This window comes from Coffea eugenioides, chromosome 2 (assembly GCF_003713205.1).
Source record: "Coffea eugenioides isolate CCC68of chromosome 2, Ceug_1.0, whole genome shotgun sequence".
Classification (NCBI taxonomy): Eukaryota; Viridiplantae; Streptophyta; class Magnoliopsida; order Gentianales; family Rubiaceae; genus Coffea; species Coffea eugenioides.
In genome coordinates, this window is record NC_040036.1 from 19,995,203 (window position 1) to 20,015,303 (window position 20,101).

General features: G+C 36.8%; 2 protein-coding genes across 2 annotated transcripts; one reads left to right on the forward strand and one right to left on the reverse strand.

Moving 5' to 3' along the window:
- Window positions 1–926: 926 nt before the first annotated feature.
- Window positions 927–11,764, reverse strand: LOC113759158 (E3 ubiquitin-protein ligase MBR2-like). Its single transcript, XM_027301729.1, has 7 exons — window positions 11,670–11,764; window positions 11,521–11,582; window positions 5,988–7,762; window positions 2,443–2,493; window positions 1,578–1,673; window positions 1,359–1,499; window positions 927–1,264 (listed from the first exon to the last, which is right to left on the reverse strand). Exons 1-7 carry the CDS (start codon window positions 11,762–11,764, stop codon window positions 1,133–1,135), a joined length of 2,352 nt encoding a protein of 783 aa, XP_027157530.1. The 3' UTR covers window positions 927–1,132.
- A 3,543-nt stretch (window positions 11,765–15,307) lies between these two features.
- LOC113763026 (protein ALP1-like) lies at window positions 15,308–16,928 on the forward strand. The gene has a single exon (XM_027306708.1). The coding sequence runs from the start codon at window positions 15,358–15,360 to the stop codon at window positions 16,663–16,665; it is 1,308 nt and encodes a 435-aa protein (XP_027162509.1). The 5' UTR covers window positions 15,308–15,357; the 3' UTR covers window positions 16,666–16,928.
- Window positions 16,929–20,101: the final 3,173 nt, after the last annotated feature.

Genomic DNA, 20,101 nt, shown 5'->3' on the forward strand with positions numbered 1-20,101 from the left:
TTCAGGGTATGTATAGATGGCAGTTATCTGAATGTATTCTTACATGACATAGTTAAGTTGAAGAATGGTTACCGTGCCTACAGTTTTTAGTCATTCAATGGTAAAATTTGACTCCTTGGGTTTGTCCCCTTCTCCTCTAATGTAAAATAGATTAAATTATACAACAGTTATCGTCTCTGAAAAAAAAAAAAAAAAGGCAAAATTTGCCTCAAATCCTAAGTATGATGTAAGGTGGAAACAGAGAGTTTCCCCCACTTGGCTTGACACACAAGCCAGGGCTGAGATCCTGGTACTGACCCGATAATTGTACACCTCTCGTATACCTTTTGTTATGGATATATACAAAACCGACGCTTCTGGGGCAAAAAAAAAAAAAATCCAGAGAAGATATATACAAGAAACAAGCCAACAGAAAGTGCAGAAACCATCAGAGAAGACAATGAATTGAATAATTCCAGGGGTCCATAATAAACATAGTTGTTGTCTCAAAAAACGCTTCCTTGGATTATGTTATGCTATTAGCTAATCCCACCGCCCTACGTTTCCGTTCTGGTTCCGCTAATCAACAATAAAGAAACCAATAGAAAACGCAAATTCTTGGCACAGGTTTCAATGCCTACAATTACAGACGAGATTGCGATGACTAATCGCCCGACATTCACCCACTTATCAGAGGACCCAGCAAAGAATTCCAACTAAACCGTTGTTCAATTTTAACAATCAACACAAATTCGATCTTCCTACCCTCAGGTAAAAGCCGAAAAATAGAGAGATATCCATATTAGTGTTCCCATACCCTCGGATAAAAACTGGGAGAGAGAGAGAGAGATCCATATTACTAATTGCTGTGAGGAAGTGGCATGACAAGGCTAGCATAATACACACTAAAATTTAAAAACTGTCCCAAGAATTTCATGTTAGAATGATACTCATCAGAATAGATGAAGTTTATCACATAAATGCAGTAAGACTTGTTTTATAATATACCAATCTCCTTTCCCCCTTTGAACCACCCGGTACAGTATTACACAGGTAACACAAAAAGGGATTTCTTATGGTATGACAACAAAATGTATCTTCAAGTTGAAGAACCAATAAATATCCAGGGGGGAAGCAGGGGTGAATTTGTGTTTCAAGTTTCCAAGGCCGTTGTTTTACAAATGGGACAGAGATTCTTCATTGTCAACCACTGTTTAATGCAGTTTGTGTGAAACTCGTGCCCGCAATTCAATGTCCCAGTATCGTCTCCAGCGATGTAGTCCTCCTGATAAAGATAAACCAAATATACAATTTATTTATATTGCTAACTGTAACCTTCCAACTCCCTGCTCTCATAATATTTCAAAGATGGATCTTACCTGACATATGCAGCATGGCTCAAGGTTTGGCGATTCATCTGTGATGAACTGATATCTCCGATGTTTCAGTGCATGAAATATGGCATTATCACTCAATCCCGTACTCACATTTCCGATGCGTTCCTCCAAGGCAAGCAACTCCTGGAAAATCGCTCAGGTGTGATGTGAACTAACCAGGAGGGAGTAAACCCAAGTACAGCAAAAGTTCTACCACATTACCTCATAGGACATATTATCAACATCCAGCCTCATGTCTCTGTGCCTATCATGCAACTCAGCAGCCCCATTGACAAATGGATCTAACATCATATAATCCTAAAATATAAACCAGGGAACAATGTGAGGCACGATTACATTTCTGCGCTGCAATAAAAGTGCCCAGGTATGGCAAATCAAGACACACCTAGAAAGCAGCATATGCATTTTTAAGTTGCACTTCCTCAAATTTTTTCTGACTCTTCACAGCTCAATTTCAATCAAGCAAACATCGAAGAAAGGGGTCGCAGATGTTTCAGTTTTATATGGAGCATGTTTAGATCCTTTTAGTGGACTTCCAATTAAAATTCAAATTACAATGTACACAAAACTTATGCTTGATTACCATAAAGGCACAAAACATGAGTATTGCATATGTTGCAGTCTATGTGCTTAAAATTCAGGTAGAAAACATGAGCTACTGGCAAAGAGGGCTTTACTTTTTCCCACTCCTATGGTAAATTGTTAGGACTAACAGCCATTCTTGTTTTAAAAAAAATGAAAATTTTCACGCTAGCTAGATAATTGCAAAGATGGTTCCCTGCAGCAGGAAGCTTGATGCAACAAGGTAAGGGGAGTGGCCAAACAAGTTTCAAGAGGTCTTCATGTATAATCTTCTTTCTGCATTATGTTCCAGTTGACTAAGCAGAAAGCTATACATATCAGTTGCAGTTATTCTTATACATTCCGATAGGCGCAAGAAGTACATCAATCAGCATATGTTATAATGTAAAGCACATGAAAAAAGCACCATTGGTCGAGTCTCCGCTAGTTAAGCTGCAAAAAAGCTACAGACTATTCATGATTGTATAAAAGATTAATTTCAAACCTCAGCTCGCAAGTACTCTGCCCGCCGCATCGCATTCAGCACTTGACGAATCTGTTGCACATGTTACAAAACAAAAAGATGAAAGAAATTTCAGGCAACAGATACAAGGAAAATAATCAGCTGAATCAATTATACAAAAAGCAGCACGAGTGCTGAATGAAATTTTAAACATGTAATTTTCAGTCATAGCTACCATACCAATTCAAACTTATGACCAGTAATTTTGGACTTGTATAAAAGAAACAAGAAGTTAGGGTGGGTAGTTTGGGGAGCCACCCCAATGTGTCTGTGATCATATGAGAAAACGGGGACATCAAAATGCATGGGAAAAAGTTTTTACACAATGACCAACTCGAATAGACACCAACTGCACATAGCTATCAGCTCACTGAAATGTTGAATAAGTATGCCTCATTATCAGCAAAAGCTTCAAATTTCTCCTAATTGCCTTGTAGACTCAAATTCCTAAAAGAATATATTTTCCACTCGCTTTAACAAACATAGTAGAAGAAGCATGAGGATGAGCCAAAAAACTTACTCTACCAGGCAAAGATTAACATGAATCAAGGACCTACTTTGCCCAATTTTAAGCTCATTTGGAAAGAATGCTGCACTACAATTGAATGCAAATATCTCATGCCGAACTTTCTTTACTCACTCATGTCCAAAGTTAAGAGGAATGTTAAAAAATTTACTAAAAAGAGTTACACTGTAAAACGACTGAAATCATCATGTTTCATTTCTTGGTTGTGAGTTAATAAATATTTGGGATAATTTCAGAAACCTTCCCTGAGGTTTCTGACACTTTCACTGGCACCCCCTGAGGTTCTCAAAATTTCACTGACCTCCCTTGATAGAAAATTGGGCCCCTTTGCTGACATCATGAAGGCCAAAATTACAAATATATCCTATGAAGTTGGATTTTATTACTGAAGATGGAGTATATTACTACCGTTTAGTTGAAGAAAAAGGCATCTAAAGTGATTAATCAAGCTTAATAACAATAACACAAACTTGATGGCTAATACATGAATTAAAGCTGGATTAGGGAGTAAGGCGCCATTTTTGTGCCTGCTGTGAATATATAAATGTTTTTAAGTAAAATTCAAAAAATGTTACAGTAACTTCTTACGAAAAAAAACTAGTAGGTTATCTATTTAACATAAATTAAATATTTTTTAAAAAAGAAATATCCCATAAAGTACCAACTCTTTATGGCTTTTCTCTATTACATGAACCAAGTACCAGGTTTTATGGACATTTTATTCTGAATCATTTAATTTATGTTAAGTTCATAAATATTTGCAAATAAAATTCAAAAGCCGTTACACAAGTATTTTTACGAAAGGAAAAGTAGCATGTTTTGTATTTAATATAAATGAAGTATTTGAAAGTAAAAAAAAATTTCCATAACATACAAGTTCTTTACGAGTTTCTTCCATTGTATGGAAAGTACTAGCTATTTATGAGCAATTTAATTTGCATCATTTAATTTATATTAAATACATAAATGTTTACAAGTGAAATTCAAAAATTGTTACACTAATATTATTACGAAAGGGAAACTACTAGGTTTTGTATTTAACATAAATTAAATACGTGAAAGTAAAAAAATAAATTACCCACTTTTTACTAGCTCTTTACGAGTTTCTTCTATTATATGAATAAAGTACTAGCTATTTATAGGCATTTTACTCTGAATCATTTAATTTATATTAAATATACAAATGGTTGTAAGTAAAATTCAAAAAGTATTACACTCATATTTTTACGAAAGGGAAACTGGTAGGTTCTGTATTTAACATAAATTAATTATGTGAAAGTAATACTCGCAGGTAATTTAATTAGTTTAATTAGTTACTTAAGTTATGTTACATAGATAACATACTAGTTGACTTAAGATTTATGAAAACCGGCATTTTCCCTGGCACATCTAGTGCTTACAATTTTTTGTATTGTACTTACACCCCCTCAACTTCAGTAATCATTCTAATAATTTATTATTCTTTCAATCTTCTACTAATACAAGGAGCAAAGGGGCAGCCATGGAATAAAAATTCCTTCTCACACATGAAAATAATATTTTAATCAGATTTGGACTGCATTGTTACCAAAAACTCAAAAGCAAGGGAGGTCAGTGAAATTTTGAGAACCTCAAGGGGTGCCAGTGAAAGTGTCAGAAACCTCAGGGGAGGTTTCTGAAATTATCCCTAAATATTTCTCCCTTTTTCCGGCTTTCCCATGCCCTCAAACTCCTAAGAGATATATTCTCCACTAATTTCAATCAATATAGAAATACAAGCAAGTGGAAGAAAAAAAATTGCTATGCTAAGGTAAACATAAATCCAGGTCCTACTTTTACCAATTTAAGCACATTCAAGGGGTATAGTGCATCAAAATCAAATGCAAATAAAAGATCTACAAATATGAAAAAAATTATTAAATCTACAGAAGTTAAAAATGGGAAGTCGTGATCATCAACCTTGTGATCCACGAGATGCACAATGTGCCACAATCTCTATGTGCTAGAGAGATAATACACTGTTAATGGAGAATTTGTAGGGTTCTCCAATCTAACCATCACCCAACCCAATCATGGAACACTATGATATCATGCAACAAATGAGTCACTTAAACAATTTTCCCAACCATGGAACACCATTACATCATGCTACAGAATGAGTCGCTTGATAATAATTTTCCTTAAGTCTGAAAAATATCAAGCTAAATATCCATCACAAAATCCAGCGAAAGTATCAATATAGATTACCCCTAGAAAACAGTACCAGACTACTGGCAGAAGGCTATGACTTAAAAAAATGTGAGACCAACCTAAATGAACTGCTTAATATTCCTTCAAAACTTTTTTTTAAAAAAAAAAGTAGTTTTACCAACTCTTTTATCTACTGTGTACCTCATTGGACCAACATGAACAGCTACCACATTTTTCAAGCAAGACAAGTATAAAGAACAGTGGAAAATTGCAACGTAGGTCATGAATTGATAAAATAAGAATGCTAAGAGCTCCTAAGCACACAAGTAGGGGCATTCTTTTCTTGCTAGTGGGATGTATCTTTCACAGATTAAACCAGGCCCGAAGAATGCTATCTTGTATAACCCATTTCTTTTAAGGCTTTCCCCTCTCCCCAAACCCTGGTTTGCCAGAGTGATCGTGTTTGATTTGGTTGCAGCTAGGAGGATCAATGTCAGCCAATACACTTTATCCTTTGGCAAAGCTTACTCTTAACTCTATCAAACTACGTGTAGCACCTTCTATTAGGCTCCCTCTACTGTCCTCAATTAAAAAAAAAGGAATGACATCAGAAACATTCAAATTGTTTGCATATAAATCCATACACAGGACCATAAACAAGAAGCGCTTAGGTGTAAAACTATAAAAGAACAAATACTCTAAATGTACTTTACAACATAAAATAAGACAGTCCAATATTCAATCACACATACTCAATTCACAATGAAATGATAATGCAATGCACAGATCTTGGATGTGCCAAACATGAATAGAAGAATAAAAGAAGGCAAACCTCAGACACGATCCTGTGCCTCCCCTCAATGCCAGCAGCTAAAGCACGCCAACCATTAATGTCCTCGCTGGAAACCTCCATCAACAATGACCTAGAATATGGCTGATTATGGTCCCCGCTACTAGATCCAGATGCCATCACAGCCTCCTCTGAGGAAGAAGAGGCTGAAGGCAAGAATGAAAAATTGCCTCTCTGGCCTCCAGGATCAGGTTCAACAGATGGGAAGAGGGTCCATGGAGGGAATTCGGACAACCTCTGCTGATTATGTGCTGTTACATTTTGATGAGGCATCCAGACAGTTGGGAGAGGTCCTGTACCAGAATTAGGAGTATATCGAGAACTAGAAGGAACATTTCTTGAAGAGCCAGTATTTCCAGGTGAAAAACTCCAAGCTGTTGGTTCTTGTACCATGTGCCTGCTCTCACGAGCAGCAACAAAACTAGGATGCTCTGGGTTGTTGCTTAGGGAGCCTCTGAAATTGGCTTCATCCCTTACTGCAGCACCTCTTTCCCCTGAAAACAAAATAGGACTGGATGAAGCACCACCTCTTGAGTTAAGAGATCCACTCCAAGAAATCGGAAGCATATTTCTTGCCAAACCATGCACATGCATGAAAGGAGACTGACTTGGGTTACTGTTTAAATTCAGTGGACGAGAAAACGGAGTTCTCAGTTCAGGCGATTCAGTTGCTGAGATAAGTCTTGATTGGTGGTTCGTAGAGTGAGCATTAGAATGCCTAACATCAGACGCTGCAGCAGATAAGTCAAATGGGGCTGGTTCCTGATGTCCAAGATCCACTCCGAAACTGAAATTTCTTTGTGAGCTTTCTGCAATGTCAGTAACCCTTGGAGGAAATCTATCGTAAGTCATTCCTCTCATCCCAGACACAATTCTTGCATTTACCTGTCCCTGATTGTTAGCGCTAGGTGAGTTTGTAGATGTTGCAGACACAGCTAAGCTGCTAGAAGCATTATGATGAGCAGGAATGTTGTGCCTTCCAATAGTTTCATCTTGTGGCTCCATGCTCAAACTTCCACTTGAACCAGATTGACCAGGATTACCTTCAAGGACCTTTCGCTTGCAGGACAAACCCCAGGAACTAGAAGAAGAACCCGAGCCATCATCATGCCGAACTAGATAGCCAGAATTACCAGAAGAAGTCCCAACATCATTAGAACCAGCATCAAAAGTAGCAAACTGGTCTATCTCTGACATGCCAGACCTGTAGAAACTTGGAGATATGCCTGATCCTCTACCTTGCCAGCTATCATGACTGCTACTTCGATAGCCCCCACTTACAGTAGCATTCGGAGAAGTACGAGTAGACACAGAGTTGTTTATACTCAGAGGTCTGTGAAAATAATTGCCACGATAGCTATTTGTACTACTTTCATGAAGAACATTAGGTTGTTCAAATTGCCAGTCTGCTGATCTTCCATCAGGTCCCACACAAGTATTTATTGAAGGAGACCAACCTTGTCCTACCTTTAAATCATGACCATTCAACTGGCTTTGCATATTAGCACTGGAACTCGACTCACCAGGATCCCAGCCACCAAATGTCCGACCATTGTGGCTTGCAGGATTTAAAAAATTAGGGCTCCCATGCCCTGAAGAAAGAACATAACTGGACAACCGGCTTTCCGCTGGATTTAGAACATTATTCCAAGCAACTGGCCTATCCGTAGAAGCATTATTGGAACCAGATACCTGGTTAAGATCAATGGTTTCAGGAAAGGGTTCCAAGATACTCCTTTCCCCCTGCATATCAGAAACTTCTCAAAAGAACAATGGCTCCAGAATATAACAAAGCCAAGCTGCAACAGAATTCAGGCAGCTCTAAGTTTCACACACCTATACATGGAAAAAATCAAATAAGGATAATCTGATTGCAGAAAACCAGATAGGAAACTTTCAAATTAAGAAAGAAACGGTTTTCTTCTAAAAAAGAGAAAACCAAAATAGCATTGCTAGTTTTATATGAGTTTAAGGTACAAAAAGCAGGAAGCAGGCAAAGATATTAAGACAAAAGGCATTTTCAAGTTAAGAATTCAGAAGTGTTCTAGCACCAGGTGCTAACGAACTTTGCAGCTTTACAACACAAACATTAACAACTTCACCAGAAACGTGACATGAACATACATCTCAACAGATCTTGACTCATCGTGATATGGAGCATATGGAAACAAATGAATATCATATGAGATTTTGGAACCAGGCCATGCTTAATGACACATAGCTTCAAACCACTTTTTTTTTTTAATTTCAGAGTACATTCCAAAACAATTTCATGCTTTCTGTGCGTAGTGCTCAATTTAGAAAGTCCAACACACAATAGCTACAACAAGACCTAAATGAACTGACAAATAAAGCAAGAAAAGGGAACCAAGACAGTAGCTTTTTTCCCAGACATATTAAGACCATCAAATTCACATAGACAACGAGATTTTGGCAAGAAATTCAGACCAAATCGTAGATAGAAAACCAGAAAACTAACTCACGGTTGTCAGCTGTTTCTACCTTCTTTTTATTGGTTTTTCGTTCGAGTGCAATGTTAATGGAATTAGAAAAGTGTGCATCGATCTTTCACTTTCATTTTTTTTGTACTTCAATTTAAAAACTTCAGTGTTTTTTTCACCTTGAATGACCAATGCAAGAAGACATAAATGCATGCACATCAAGCATTTTTTTCCCCTATATAGCTCATAAAAAAAGATAAGCAAGCTCTATTTACTCAAAAAATACATCAACAGAGATAATCTTTGGTAATATCTCACCAACAGCCATTTTCTTTGACCACTTGATTTTCGAGACGACCCAGAAAAGTCAAGCCTTGGATATCCCACAAGCACAGCCACGAAAATACACAAACTATACATCAATTAACGGGAAAAAGTAAAATAAAATCCAAGAGAAGTGAGATTGTAAAAATAAGCAGAATTTCGAAATTTCAATATCTGGCAAATAAAATCCCACTATGAATCCAGCAATTATTCACAACTGAACCTGGAAAAAGATCTAAAGGAAATAACAATTAAAACGATACTAAAATAGAAAAGTGCAACAAAAACAAAAAGAACATATGCGTTACGAGAAAAAACCTGTGAGAAAAAGGATCCGCGATCTTAAATTTGGTGTGGGAATTGAAAAAAAAAATTCAGTGGGTAGAGAGACTGAAGAGGCGCTTTATGATGGGTTCTACTCAAAGCTCCATTTTATATTATTTTATTTTATTTTTCCTCCCCATCTTTATCTATGATATTTGCATATATGCAGATGACGGTTTCAAATACGAGAGAACCAAGAAAAAGAGCAGAGGACAGAGGAGACAATCAGCCGAACCTTGGGTGAGAACTCGTGAGAGAGATGTGGATGTAGGAGAGAGACTACGATTATTATGTGTCCGCAAGAGGAGAAGGGGGCCTTTTTGTCTGTGTGATGACAGATTAAGCGGTGATAAACTCGTTTCTGCCAAGGACATGTTTGGCTTATCAGCTTCTGGTTTCTCTTTCCTTTTCTTTTTCTTTTTTCTTTTCCGTCTCTAATTTGGAAATAGGATTTTAAGGAAACTTCGTCAACGTAATTAGTGAAATTTGGCCCATTATAATTAGTTTAGGTTTTAAAATCAAAATTTTAATAAATTGGAAACAATATTAACAATTAGATCCATTCTTTATTTTTTTAGTGTCTAAATTTTTGCTCAAAGTGTATGACAAATACATCTTGCAAAAAAAAATTATATAATGACTTGTGGAATGATAAATATCTAAATTTGTGCCCTATTGATAAAACTTATATGTCTAGCCATTCAATTTTTAGAAATTTTAGCTTACAATAATGTCTTTTTTTCTATGGAAGATGAAAAGTGATTACATGGATATGGATTGATGATTAGCAGTTTTGTAAGCTAACAAAAATAGCTTCATTTCTTCTCGTATTATTGTCATTTTAGAATAACAGGGTCATAAGTTTTTATGAATAAAGTTCAATACTAAATACGACGTCACTAATAATTTGGAAGACTATATCACACATATACCCCTTGGGAATTGCTTACAATTTTTTATAAAAAAAAATAATAATTATGTAATATTGTTCAATGTTTAATTCTTGAAAACAAATTAAATTACGATAGTATAAATTAATCCAAACCTAAAATAGAAATAAAACCACTAGAAAGTTTTATCTATAATGTTGTTTTAAAATTCATAGAAAGAATATTGCAAGTAATGATGTATTTCGCACCAGTTTAGTGTGCACATTCATAGGATAGCATGAGTATTGTCTCCTAATATATTAATATTAACATGTGCGCTTCTATGTCCACACACATTTTCTCATCAAGATGAGAGTTAAAATAAAATGTGACACTAGAGGGTTAGCATCAACTGAATTTGGAAGGTTTTTTTTTTTTTTTTTGTCGACACAGGGGTGTCCGGATCAATTCTTACGGGCCCGACTAATCCTCTGCGGCCCGGACCCGGCGCCCCAACCCGGCTCAAACACGTTAAGTGCGCGGAGGAATCCAGCGTAGCGGAGACTCGAACTTGTGACCTCAAGAGTCACTGGTAAGAGGCGCTGCCGCTGGAAGGGTTTGTTTAGAGATGCAATAATTCCTATGGCACAAAAAACACCTATTGACACCATATCACTCGCAAGACTGCGTGTGACTATTATATATAGGCAAAAGTCAAAAGTATTTGAGCTCGAAATTGGTGACTTCAATGTTTTGCCAATAGCAGAAGTTGAGGATCCGGTGTTCTCTCTTTCTCATGCTATGAATCTCGGAGGAAAAGTTCCAAAATTTCGCAAAGTATAATTGAATAACGCACGAAATAGTTAGGTTCAAGATGTTTATCTCCTACTTAATATTCATTAGACTTGTGTATATGACTCGTGACTCTTGTAAAAAGTTAGAATTCTAATTCAGATTCATTTTAGTTGATGATGTTAAATATTACACGTTGAAAATTTAAAAAACCTTGAAAAAACTTTTAAGTTAAAAAAAGCATAAAAAACATAACATGTTACATGTAGAGGCACAATAGCTCGGTAATTCTTTAACAGGATTAAATCTAAAACAAACCGATTGAAACATATAATAAATAAGAAAGTTACAGAAGTTTGGGTTTTTTTTTTTTTTTTTATTACAGGGTAACAGTTAACCTAGTTTACTTCTACTCTTATTTCAACCTATACTAAGGAGGAGGTGAGAGGCCATAACGGACTCGTATAGATTTTTAAAAAATCACATATAGTGACACATTGATGGGAAGTAATATTTGAATTCTTGACCTTCTTCCATCTCATTAATTTTTAAAATCTTTAGTGATGGCCAACAACGTAAAGGACATTTATCTGGTTTTTTTTTTTTTTTTTTTGCCTGCAACGGTAAATCCTACATTTATCATATTTTATTCTATATTATAAGCGAGGGGGATCCGAAGAGGCTAAGAGGGATTGAACCACCTACTGTAGGTCCAGCCTTGGTGTTAGTGGGCAAAATAGAGAGACTTGTCCCAGATTAAGGTACATTGTCCTGCAGGACGCTGGTGAGAAAGTGACTGGACTAAGCAATAGCCAATAAGCACATCCCTACCCAACACCCTAATAAGTTAACGTAGAGTTAACTCGATCTGTTCAACGGGGACGACTTTAATTAATGGAGCAGAAGAAATGTACCTGTACTGCACTCCTACTACTGTTGATTTTGTGTAGTCCTCAGAACCATAGGCGTTGCCGATTCCAAGTGATACAGCTACGGACAGGTCAACCATTGTGCAGGATGACCAAATCTAATGCGTTTTTAGCAACTCTTTTTAACTTTTCCTGGATTTGGTACATTCTAACTCATCACTCGTTATCTATTGAGCTTGTATTTAAAGTAGTTTTAAAAAAAAATTAAAGGAAAAAGAAAAGTGGCCTGACCTCCTTGAGGTTTATCATATTTGCATTCACCTCCTCTTTATAAAATAATTAAGGGATGGCCCTTAATTTTGTCCATATTATTACATTATGGCCTTAAACTTTTCTATACAAGTCCATTTGCTTCTTTCTTTGTTTTGTCTATACCTCAAGTTCACACCAGATTTTTTTTTTTTTTTTTTCCGTTCATAACTTATAGTAGTATGTCATATAGTTTGGGATGGGAAATCAGTGGGGATTTGAATAATTTTGAAAAGAAGCTATGTGGGCCTGGGAATATTGGGCTGATGCCCAAGTACACGCATTCCACCATGGGATTAAATAGGACGGTTACTACGCGTGCATGGTTGATGTTAGAGCGGTTCCTCCAAAACGTTCCACCATGTGCTCGGCTTAAGTGGATCTTTAAATAATATGGGTCAAGTCCAGATAATCACCCAAATTCCTACCTGAGACCATTCAGGCCCAACCTTTGTTAAACTTGTTTCTTCTTTTTCAATTACCACTGAATTTTATTCAATTAATTAAACCAATTTCAGTTCTACGAAACGGTTGCTGGCTGGAATTCAAAGGCAATCGGTCAGTCAGTCAATCGTGGGATTTTGGCCAAGTTTCCGTTCGTTTGAGCAATTACCAAACTATGCTAACTTGCGAAGTTGGGCGGCGGCTTCAGTCGCCTTTTTATGCTCAAGTAACTGTTCTATTTTTTTTTTTATCAATTGTCATCATTTACACCTATTTTTATTCATATTCTAACTTATTTTAGGGAATGATCCAACAGAATCCGTTGAATCATATGAATGCATTATGCACCCATATGAATTTAAGAGAAGCCATACTAAGTAACAATTTTAATAGGATAAGTTTTGAATTATTGACTTTTTTTATGCTAAAGTAACTGTTCTATTTTCTTTTTTTTTTATTAATTGTCGTCATTTGCACATATTTTTATTCCTACTCTAACTTATTTTAGGGAATAATCCAAAAGAATCCGTCGAATGATATGGATGCATTATAAATCTAAAAAAAGTTACACTAAGTGACAATATTAATAAGAGACAAGATTTAAACCCTTAACATTTCACCCCAGAAGGGTAGTTAACCTAATAATTGTGTTTGACCATTCCCAGATAAAATGAAAATCATTTGATGTCTTGTTCATTTACCAGTGGTTTTCGATATTACTGTCAACTTCCTTCTCGATTTCCATTACACAAATCTATCTACCACGTCAAATTATTAGATGCATTTCTCTACCAAACCCAAATATAAGCTCCCTGTTGTTTTGTTTCTTGTTAATGCTATTCACATACCAACATCGTCCTGATATTTTTTGCAGCAGAGAAGGTTGCAACAAAAGTGCCGTCTTTATTTAGATGCTCGATTTGGCATACCGCCATATACGATTTTCATGATTGAGATATTAGAAAATTCAAAAGCACGATTTATGTCTGATATAGTGTTCTATATTTTCCAATCAATTTAAGAAAAATAAACTACATTAACATGAAACTTAGCAAGAGTTGTTTTAAACATTTTATGCTATAAATTGCTCTAAAAAGTAAAAACGATTTTTTCTAATAGATACTTAATAAGCAATGGTTGATGATGCGACGGCTGAGTGGACAATCCGAACTGAGCACCAGGGATGTGCTCGAACGGAAGAGAAACGAACTGAAACTAGCGAAGCGGTCTGAACTAACCTGTAAGGAGATGGACAACGGGACTAGCTCCCCGTCGTGACTCCGACGGTCAAGTTAGTTATGGTTACAAGTAAAGCAATAGTTTTGACTATTGTAGATGCGCGTACCTTGTTTTGTCTCGTTGTGTTATATTTATAGGATCTTTGATAGTTGTTTCCTTGTAGGATCATGAGTCCTACTAGAGATGGACTCCTTCTTGGATTTTGCCTCCAACCCAGCCCTGAAAGACCAGGGAGCCTCGCTCCACTTGGCCCACCAACGGGGGGCGGCGGCGGTCTTGCTCGAACTGGTATCGCACCAGTTCGAACTGATTCGTTCAATCTGACATCTCGTTTGTCCGGACTGACACGTGGTCTCGGCGGATTGGCTCCTCCACAGTTGACACTCAAATCACATCCAATCAAATGGGAGGAATAGGTTATGTAGTATTCCCGTCGAGGGGAGAGGGAGTGTAAGTGTTTCCCCTAATTAGTTTTTTTTTTCCCTTAAAATGTATTACATAAAATACATCTCAACGGTTGCCCAATTAGATAAACCTTAAAAAATTTAAACTTCTTCTAAAATTGTTGAAACATATCAATGCATTCTATATAACTGCTAAAATATTAATAATTGACAAATAAAGCACAAATGTAATTGTCTACGTGATTTTGATACTCCAAAACCATTTGGATTGGGATCCCAAAACAATTCAAAAACACTCCAAATACAATTTCAAATAACATCTAACAAAAATACAAAAAAAAAACTTGCCACTTATTTTTTTATCTACCATCATCTCGAGCCCCCCTCTTTCCTTTTTTTCTCCTCTTGCCTACTTTTGCACCACCAACTTTCGCCTCCTCTTCTCTTAGGAACTACAGTCAATGCATCCACTAGCCCCACCTCCATTGCCTATGCTACCACCTATAATTTTCTCTCTTCTCCTCTTTACCCTTCCCTCTATAGGTCTCATCCCTTTGCTAATTGCAGCTAGATTTGATTGCAATGACAAATATTTGGTTATGACCGGTCCAAGAAAAAGAGGGAGGAAGGAGATTGAGGGAAGCGGACGTGAGGATTGGTGCTAGTGCTTGCTGGTTGTGACTAGGGAAGGGAGTGAAAAGAAGGTGGTAGGAAATAAAAAAATGTAAACAATATACATCTACAATGAAATTTTTTTTGAAAATAAATTATAATATTAATACATATACAATGAAAGATTTTGAAACACAAACTTATAGTAATGCTTCCAAAAATATTTAATCCATACGAATCAAAAAAATTTTTTAAGTATTTTTGTTGTAAAGATTGGATTTATTCACGTGGAGAGAAGGCGGTAGGAAATAAAAAAATTAAAATATTTTAATAAAATTTTAAATTTTAAAACACCCCCAATATACATCTACAATGAAAGATTTTTTTTTTTGAAAAAAATTATAGTATTAATACATATACAATGAAAGATTTTAATATACAAACTTATAGTAACGTTTGAATATTTAATCCATACGGATCAAAAAAAGAAAAAAAAATTATAGTATTTTTGTTGTAAAGATTGGATTTATTCACGTGTCGAAATAGAAACTTCCAAATGAGTAGAAACGTGACCTGGCGCTGGGGTACTTGAAAGGTGTTGACCATTATTAGTTTTCAACCGTCTCGCTGACACAGAGGCGGAGAGAGCTCAGAGGAGCACAGAAATCGAAAAACCCATTTCCCGACAAAAAGCCAAAAAAAAGAAAGAAACCCGAAAAAGATCCATGCCGCCCCCGCCCAACAACGTCAACCGTTCTCGTGCTTTGGCTGCTTTACTTTCTTCTCTGGTTTCCCAGCTCCTCTTGCTTCTTCTCCTCTTTTGCCCTTCCTCAACCCCTTTCTCTCTTCTCAATTCCTTTTCCTCCACCCACCAATTCTTTTTCCCTCTCCTCCACCATTTTCTCTCCACCTCGGAAACTTCCGCCACTTTTTCCCTTTTGTCCTCTTTTTCCAGAAAACGCAAGCGGACCCATTCTCCAAACTCCGATGACCCGACCCATGCCAACGCGGTGTCAGGGTCCGCACCCGACTCTGTCATCCCGAAGAACCCAGATTCCTACAAGCAAACTTTCAAGATGAATTGCTCAACTTTCGAGTGGCTGTGTGGCCTCCTCGAACCCCTTCTCGAATGCCGGGACCCGGTTCAGTCCCCACTTAATCTCCCCGTTGAGACCCGACTGGGAATCGGACTTTTCCGACTCGCCACCGGATCGAGTTACCAGGAAATTTCCCGGCGGTTCCGCGTCTCGGAATTGATAGCCAAATTCTGCGTCAAACACTTGTGCCGCGTTCTCTGCACCAATTACCGATTCTGGGTCGGGTTTCCAGCTGAGAACGAGCTTTATTCCGTGTCAACTCAGTTTGAAAAGCTCGGTGGATTGCCCAACTGCTGCGGAATTATTAATTGCGCGAGGTTCAAGGTCAAAGGCTCTGATTCAGTTTTAAAGTATTCCCATCTGGAAGACACAGTAGCTGCTCAATTAGTGGTTGATGCATCATCCAGAATTCTGAGCATTACAGCCGGTTTTCGCGGTAACAAGAGTAATTTAACCGTCCTAAATTCATCAAGCTTGTATAAAGATACCGAAACAGGAGCTCTACTGCACACGCGGACGCTGTACATAAATAATGTAGCTGTACCCCAGTATTTGATCGGGGGTGGTGGTTACCCTTTACTTCCTTGGTTGTTAGTCCCCTTTGCTGACCCTTTAGGAGGGTCTAGTGAAGAAAATTTTAACAATGTGGTAAAGATCATGTGTGTTCCGATGCTTAAAACCATAGCGAGTTTGAGGGGATGGGGTGTTTTAAGCGGGCCAATTGATGCAGAGTTTAAGACAGCAGTAGCTAACATTGGTGCTTGCTCTATTCTTCACAATATGTTGCTTGCTAGGGAGGATTATTCAGCTTTTTGTGATGAAGTTAGTGAATTTAGGGTGGATGATCAGAGCTTTGATTATACTTTGGATGAAAATTTGAATGAGAAGGGGTCTGCTATAAGAACTGCACTCTCCACTATATCGAAGAGAGTTTAATCTTATTGGACTATGTAGGAAGACTGAAAGATTGATCACATTAAGGCAGCAACGAAGGGAGATCATATAGAAAAGGGCTGTTAATTGGACTGCGGTCAACAATTTTGTGGGACGTAGCTAAGCACAGTTTTTTGTTCCTTCTTCCTTTCTTATTAGAAAGTAGGGGGTACGCATAGTCTGTATAAAATGATCACATTTTTTGTCGCTCAACTTGGTTTAATTCAACAGATACTTTTTTTTAATGTAAATAAAATCTAATTTTTTCTGAATGTTATTTTTCTAAATATTGTTTTCATACCTAGGTCTCTTGCTGTTAAGGCTGTAATGATTTTTTTTTTTTTGTTTTTTCTTATCATCTCTGAATGTGAGTATCACCTATTAGGTGTTATTAATTACCAAGTTCAATTAGTTTACCTCCATGACCTTGACTATTATGAGAAGCATTGCGTATTCTTAGTTGCTTTTGGTGCTAATAAAATCCCCTTTCTTACCCTTGGTATGCATGAACAATGTTACCTTAGTAGGAGAAATCTGGGTGAATATGTGGCTGACTTTACTACAGTTCATATTCATTGCTAATTGAGGTGTATTAGAACACTGCTGTTCACTACTCCTTCCAGTCAGGAAACTATATGTGTCTTTATCCTTCCAAGCAGTTGCTTTAACCGTGATGTTTGGATTGAAATTAAATGAATGAGCGAGATGTTGTGAAGCTCAAGATTCAAGTGATGCATTTGTTTGGCTATTCCTTTTTGTTATAGTTGAGCTGCAAGTCTTCGTGTGGCCAATCTCCATTAAAATTTTTATCATCGAGCACTGACATCTAATTGAATTTTTTTTTTTTTAATGAAGTTAACGTGCTTTGCTAAAACTTGAGGAAGTGTAGTTTTGCAACTTTTCAAAGTGAAAGTTCCAACTTTTAGCTGAAATTAACTGCAATTGAAGGCAGATTCACTTGAGTGCCATCCGACTGATTGCATTTGAGAACTGGTTGTATAATTTCCTGCAATTTCAAGCTGAAGTGACGTAGCCCTGGGGAGGAATGAAACCTTTTTGCTATATCTGGATTACTTGCATTTGAACTGGCGCAAAATGGTTGAGCATGAGACATGTTGCAATGTTACTTGCATAGTTTACAGTTTGGACAGCATAGAATTCTCGGATCTCAGAGTTAACTTGCGTTGATATTTCAGCCTATTACTTCATTATGTGGAAAAATGCTACATTTCTGATCCTTATCTTGAACTAGTTTTGGCTCCGATACGGTCATCCCTGAACTGTCAGTCTGTTTAATGATGCTCCACATGACTTGTTTTAAGTAGAAGGTGTGCAGTTCGTTAGGTTAGGTTCCCCTCTGCAATGATCATGCATATATATCTTGCATTCAGTGGATCAATCTGAGTGGTAAATGAAAACAAAAAAAAGGAAGGGGCAAATTCTCAGATTGTTGCATCTACCAAATATACATTGTGTCTACTGTGCTTGTTATCTTTTAGGTACCGAGCAACTTACTTACCGCAACTACTGAAGCATCACCTACAACAGAAGTCGTCTATAGAGCCTTGGTGCTGAGCAGAATTATGGCCTGTTGATGGGGTGATCCTACTGTCTGAGAGGAGTTATGGTTACTCATATCATTCTTGGTAAGCTTTCTGGACATTTTTCATTCAACCATTTCTTACACGTTGGAAATTCTGTCTTCCAGAGTAAAGCGCCAGAATCACTCAAAGCATCTAACGTACAACAGATTTTGGATTCCAACTTTTCCAAGCATTTATTGTGCAATTGTTAGAATAAGACTTAGGGGAACCTGTTTTTGCGCCTGCTATTATTATTGCCTAGCGTCGGTATGTAATTTACCACTGTAGTATTTGATTTTACTTCCAATTTCAAATGACAGCAAATCAGCTGCTTCAACTGCAGATTCTCTTTACTTATTATTCTCTTGAAAGGGAGAGAATCTTTAAATGATGGACCAGCTCCTTCGGCACTCTTTCTTCTTGTGATATCACATTGAAGAGAGATGTTTACTGCGGCAGCTAAAAGGAAAGCTAGGTTTCTTGGTGTGTATCCACTCCTGTTTTGTGCAAGGAACTTAAATAAATCCTCAGATCAATGTTCTTAATACAACCTTCTTGACCCAGATTGCTGCAAGAGTTTATCCGCTGCTTGGGTTACATTAGTTGATCCTGACCATTGGTGGCAGGAGGAAAAGGGAAAGCAATGAACTATCTTTCACAGGAAATTTGAGAAAATGAGATTAGACATGTTAGAGAACTTGCATTTGGTTCTGTGAATAAGCTGGTATAACATCGATTGCCATGAAAATTGGCTAATATATGATGAGATAGTAATTCATTCATAAGGGAATGATGAAATGTAAACATCTTGTTTAGAGAGTGAAGTTTTCGGAAATATCTCTGTGCTTCGCAAATGAAATGCGTGCAGTTCCAAAAATTAAATTTAAGAAAAGCATTTATAGAAGCATTTTCCTCCAAAAAATTTTTAAATTTTTTTGAACACATTTTTCAATCACATTTTATCTCATATATATTAATTAATTCACTACATTACATTTTCCTCCAAAAAGCGCCAAAAAATAGCAATTCAAATGAGTTAAGTTGTTGATTGAGGGTTCTGACTGTTACAATAGAACTAAGAAGTTAAAAGCACCTTTTATCATTTAACCATGTTGGGCAAACTCAAAAAGAACAAACCTCTTTTTTTCCCCCCTGGTTTTGCGATAGAATCTCATATTTTCTCCTGTAATTGATGGTAAAATGGAAAGAACAGAGTTACAGTGAGACCAAGAGTAAAGAGTTCAGGACTCAAAAACGTTTGCAAGATAAACAATAGTCAAAAAGCATAAACAAGTCAATTCATTGGCAGGTGATGTCCACCAATACCACCCCATTCGAACTGATGATTTTTGAGGTTGAAGTCGTTCTCGAATTTAGCCTCTAAAATCATAAAGCAGTACGTTGACGACAAAAAGTCGGCCATCCAAACCAACCTCGCCACGTCTTTCCTTCAACGAAAAAAAAAATGAATGAATGGCCCAAAAAATTAGTACTAAACTATTAATAATGGCATTGATCAATTATCAAACCATTTTTATGATCACAATGGTCATTAAACGGGAAAATACGGACCAATGAGGTCATTTTACTAAATTTTACTAATAAAACAATGGGTTATCAAAGGTCTTCTTGCCAAACAAGTCTTCGAGTTTCAATGATTTATCGATTGTTTTGTTGATAGAATTTGACAAAATGACCTTGATGACCTATTTTTGCCAATTTTGTGATTTTTGTGGCCATTAAAAAAGTTTAATGAGTAACAATACCATAATAATTTAGTGACATTTTTGGTCATTCACTCAACAAAAAACCTTGTCACATCTTTTCGATCTTTCTTGAGTTTTAATTTTGTTCTG

Bases quoted from the DNA above. Each gene is read 5' to 3' on its own strand.
- LOC113759158 (XM_027301729.1), bottom strand. From the start codon at position 11,764: ATGGTTGACCTGTCCGTAGCTGTATCACTTGGAATCGGCAACGCCTAT. The intron at 7,763-11,520 runs GTACCTTAATCT...TCTTTTGAGAAG, and splicing joins CCAGCGTCCTGCAGGACAAT to TTTCTGATATGCAGGGGGAA. The intron at 2,494-5,987 runs GTTTGCCTTCTT...CATGTGCAACAG, and splicing joins GGCACAGGATCGTGTCTGAG to ATTCGTCAAGTGCTGAATGC.
- LOC113763026 (XM_027306708.1), top strand. From the start codon at position 15,358: ATGCCGCCCCCGCCCAACAACGTCAACCGTTCTCGTGCTTTGGCTGCT.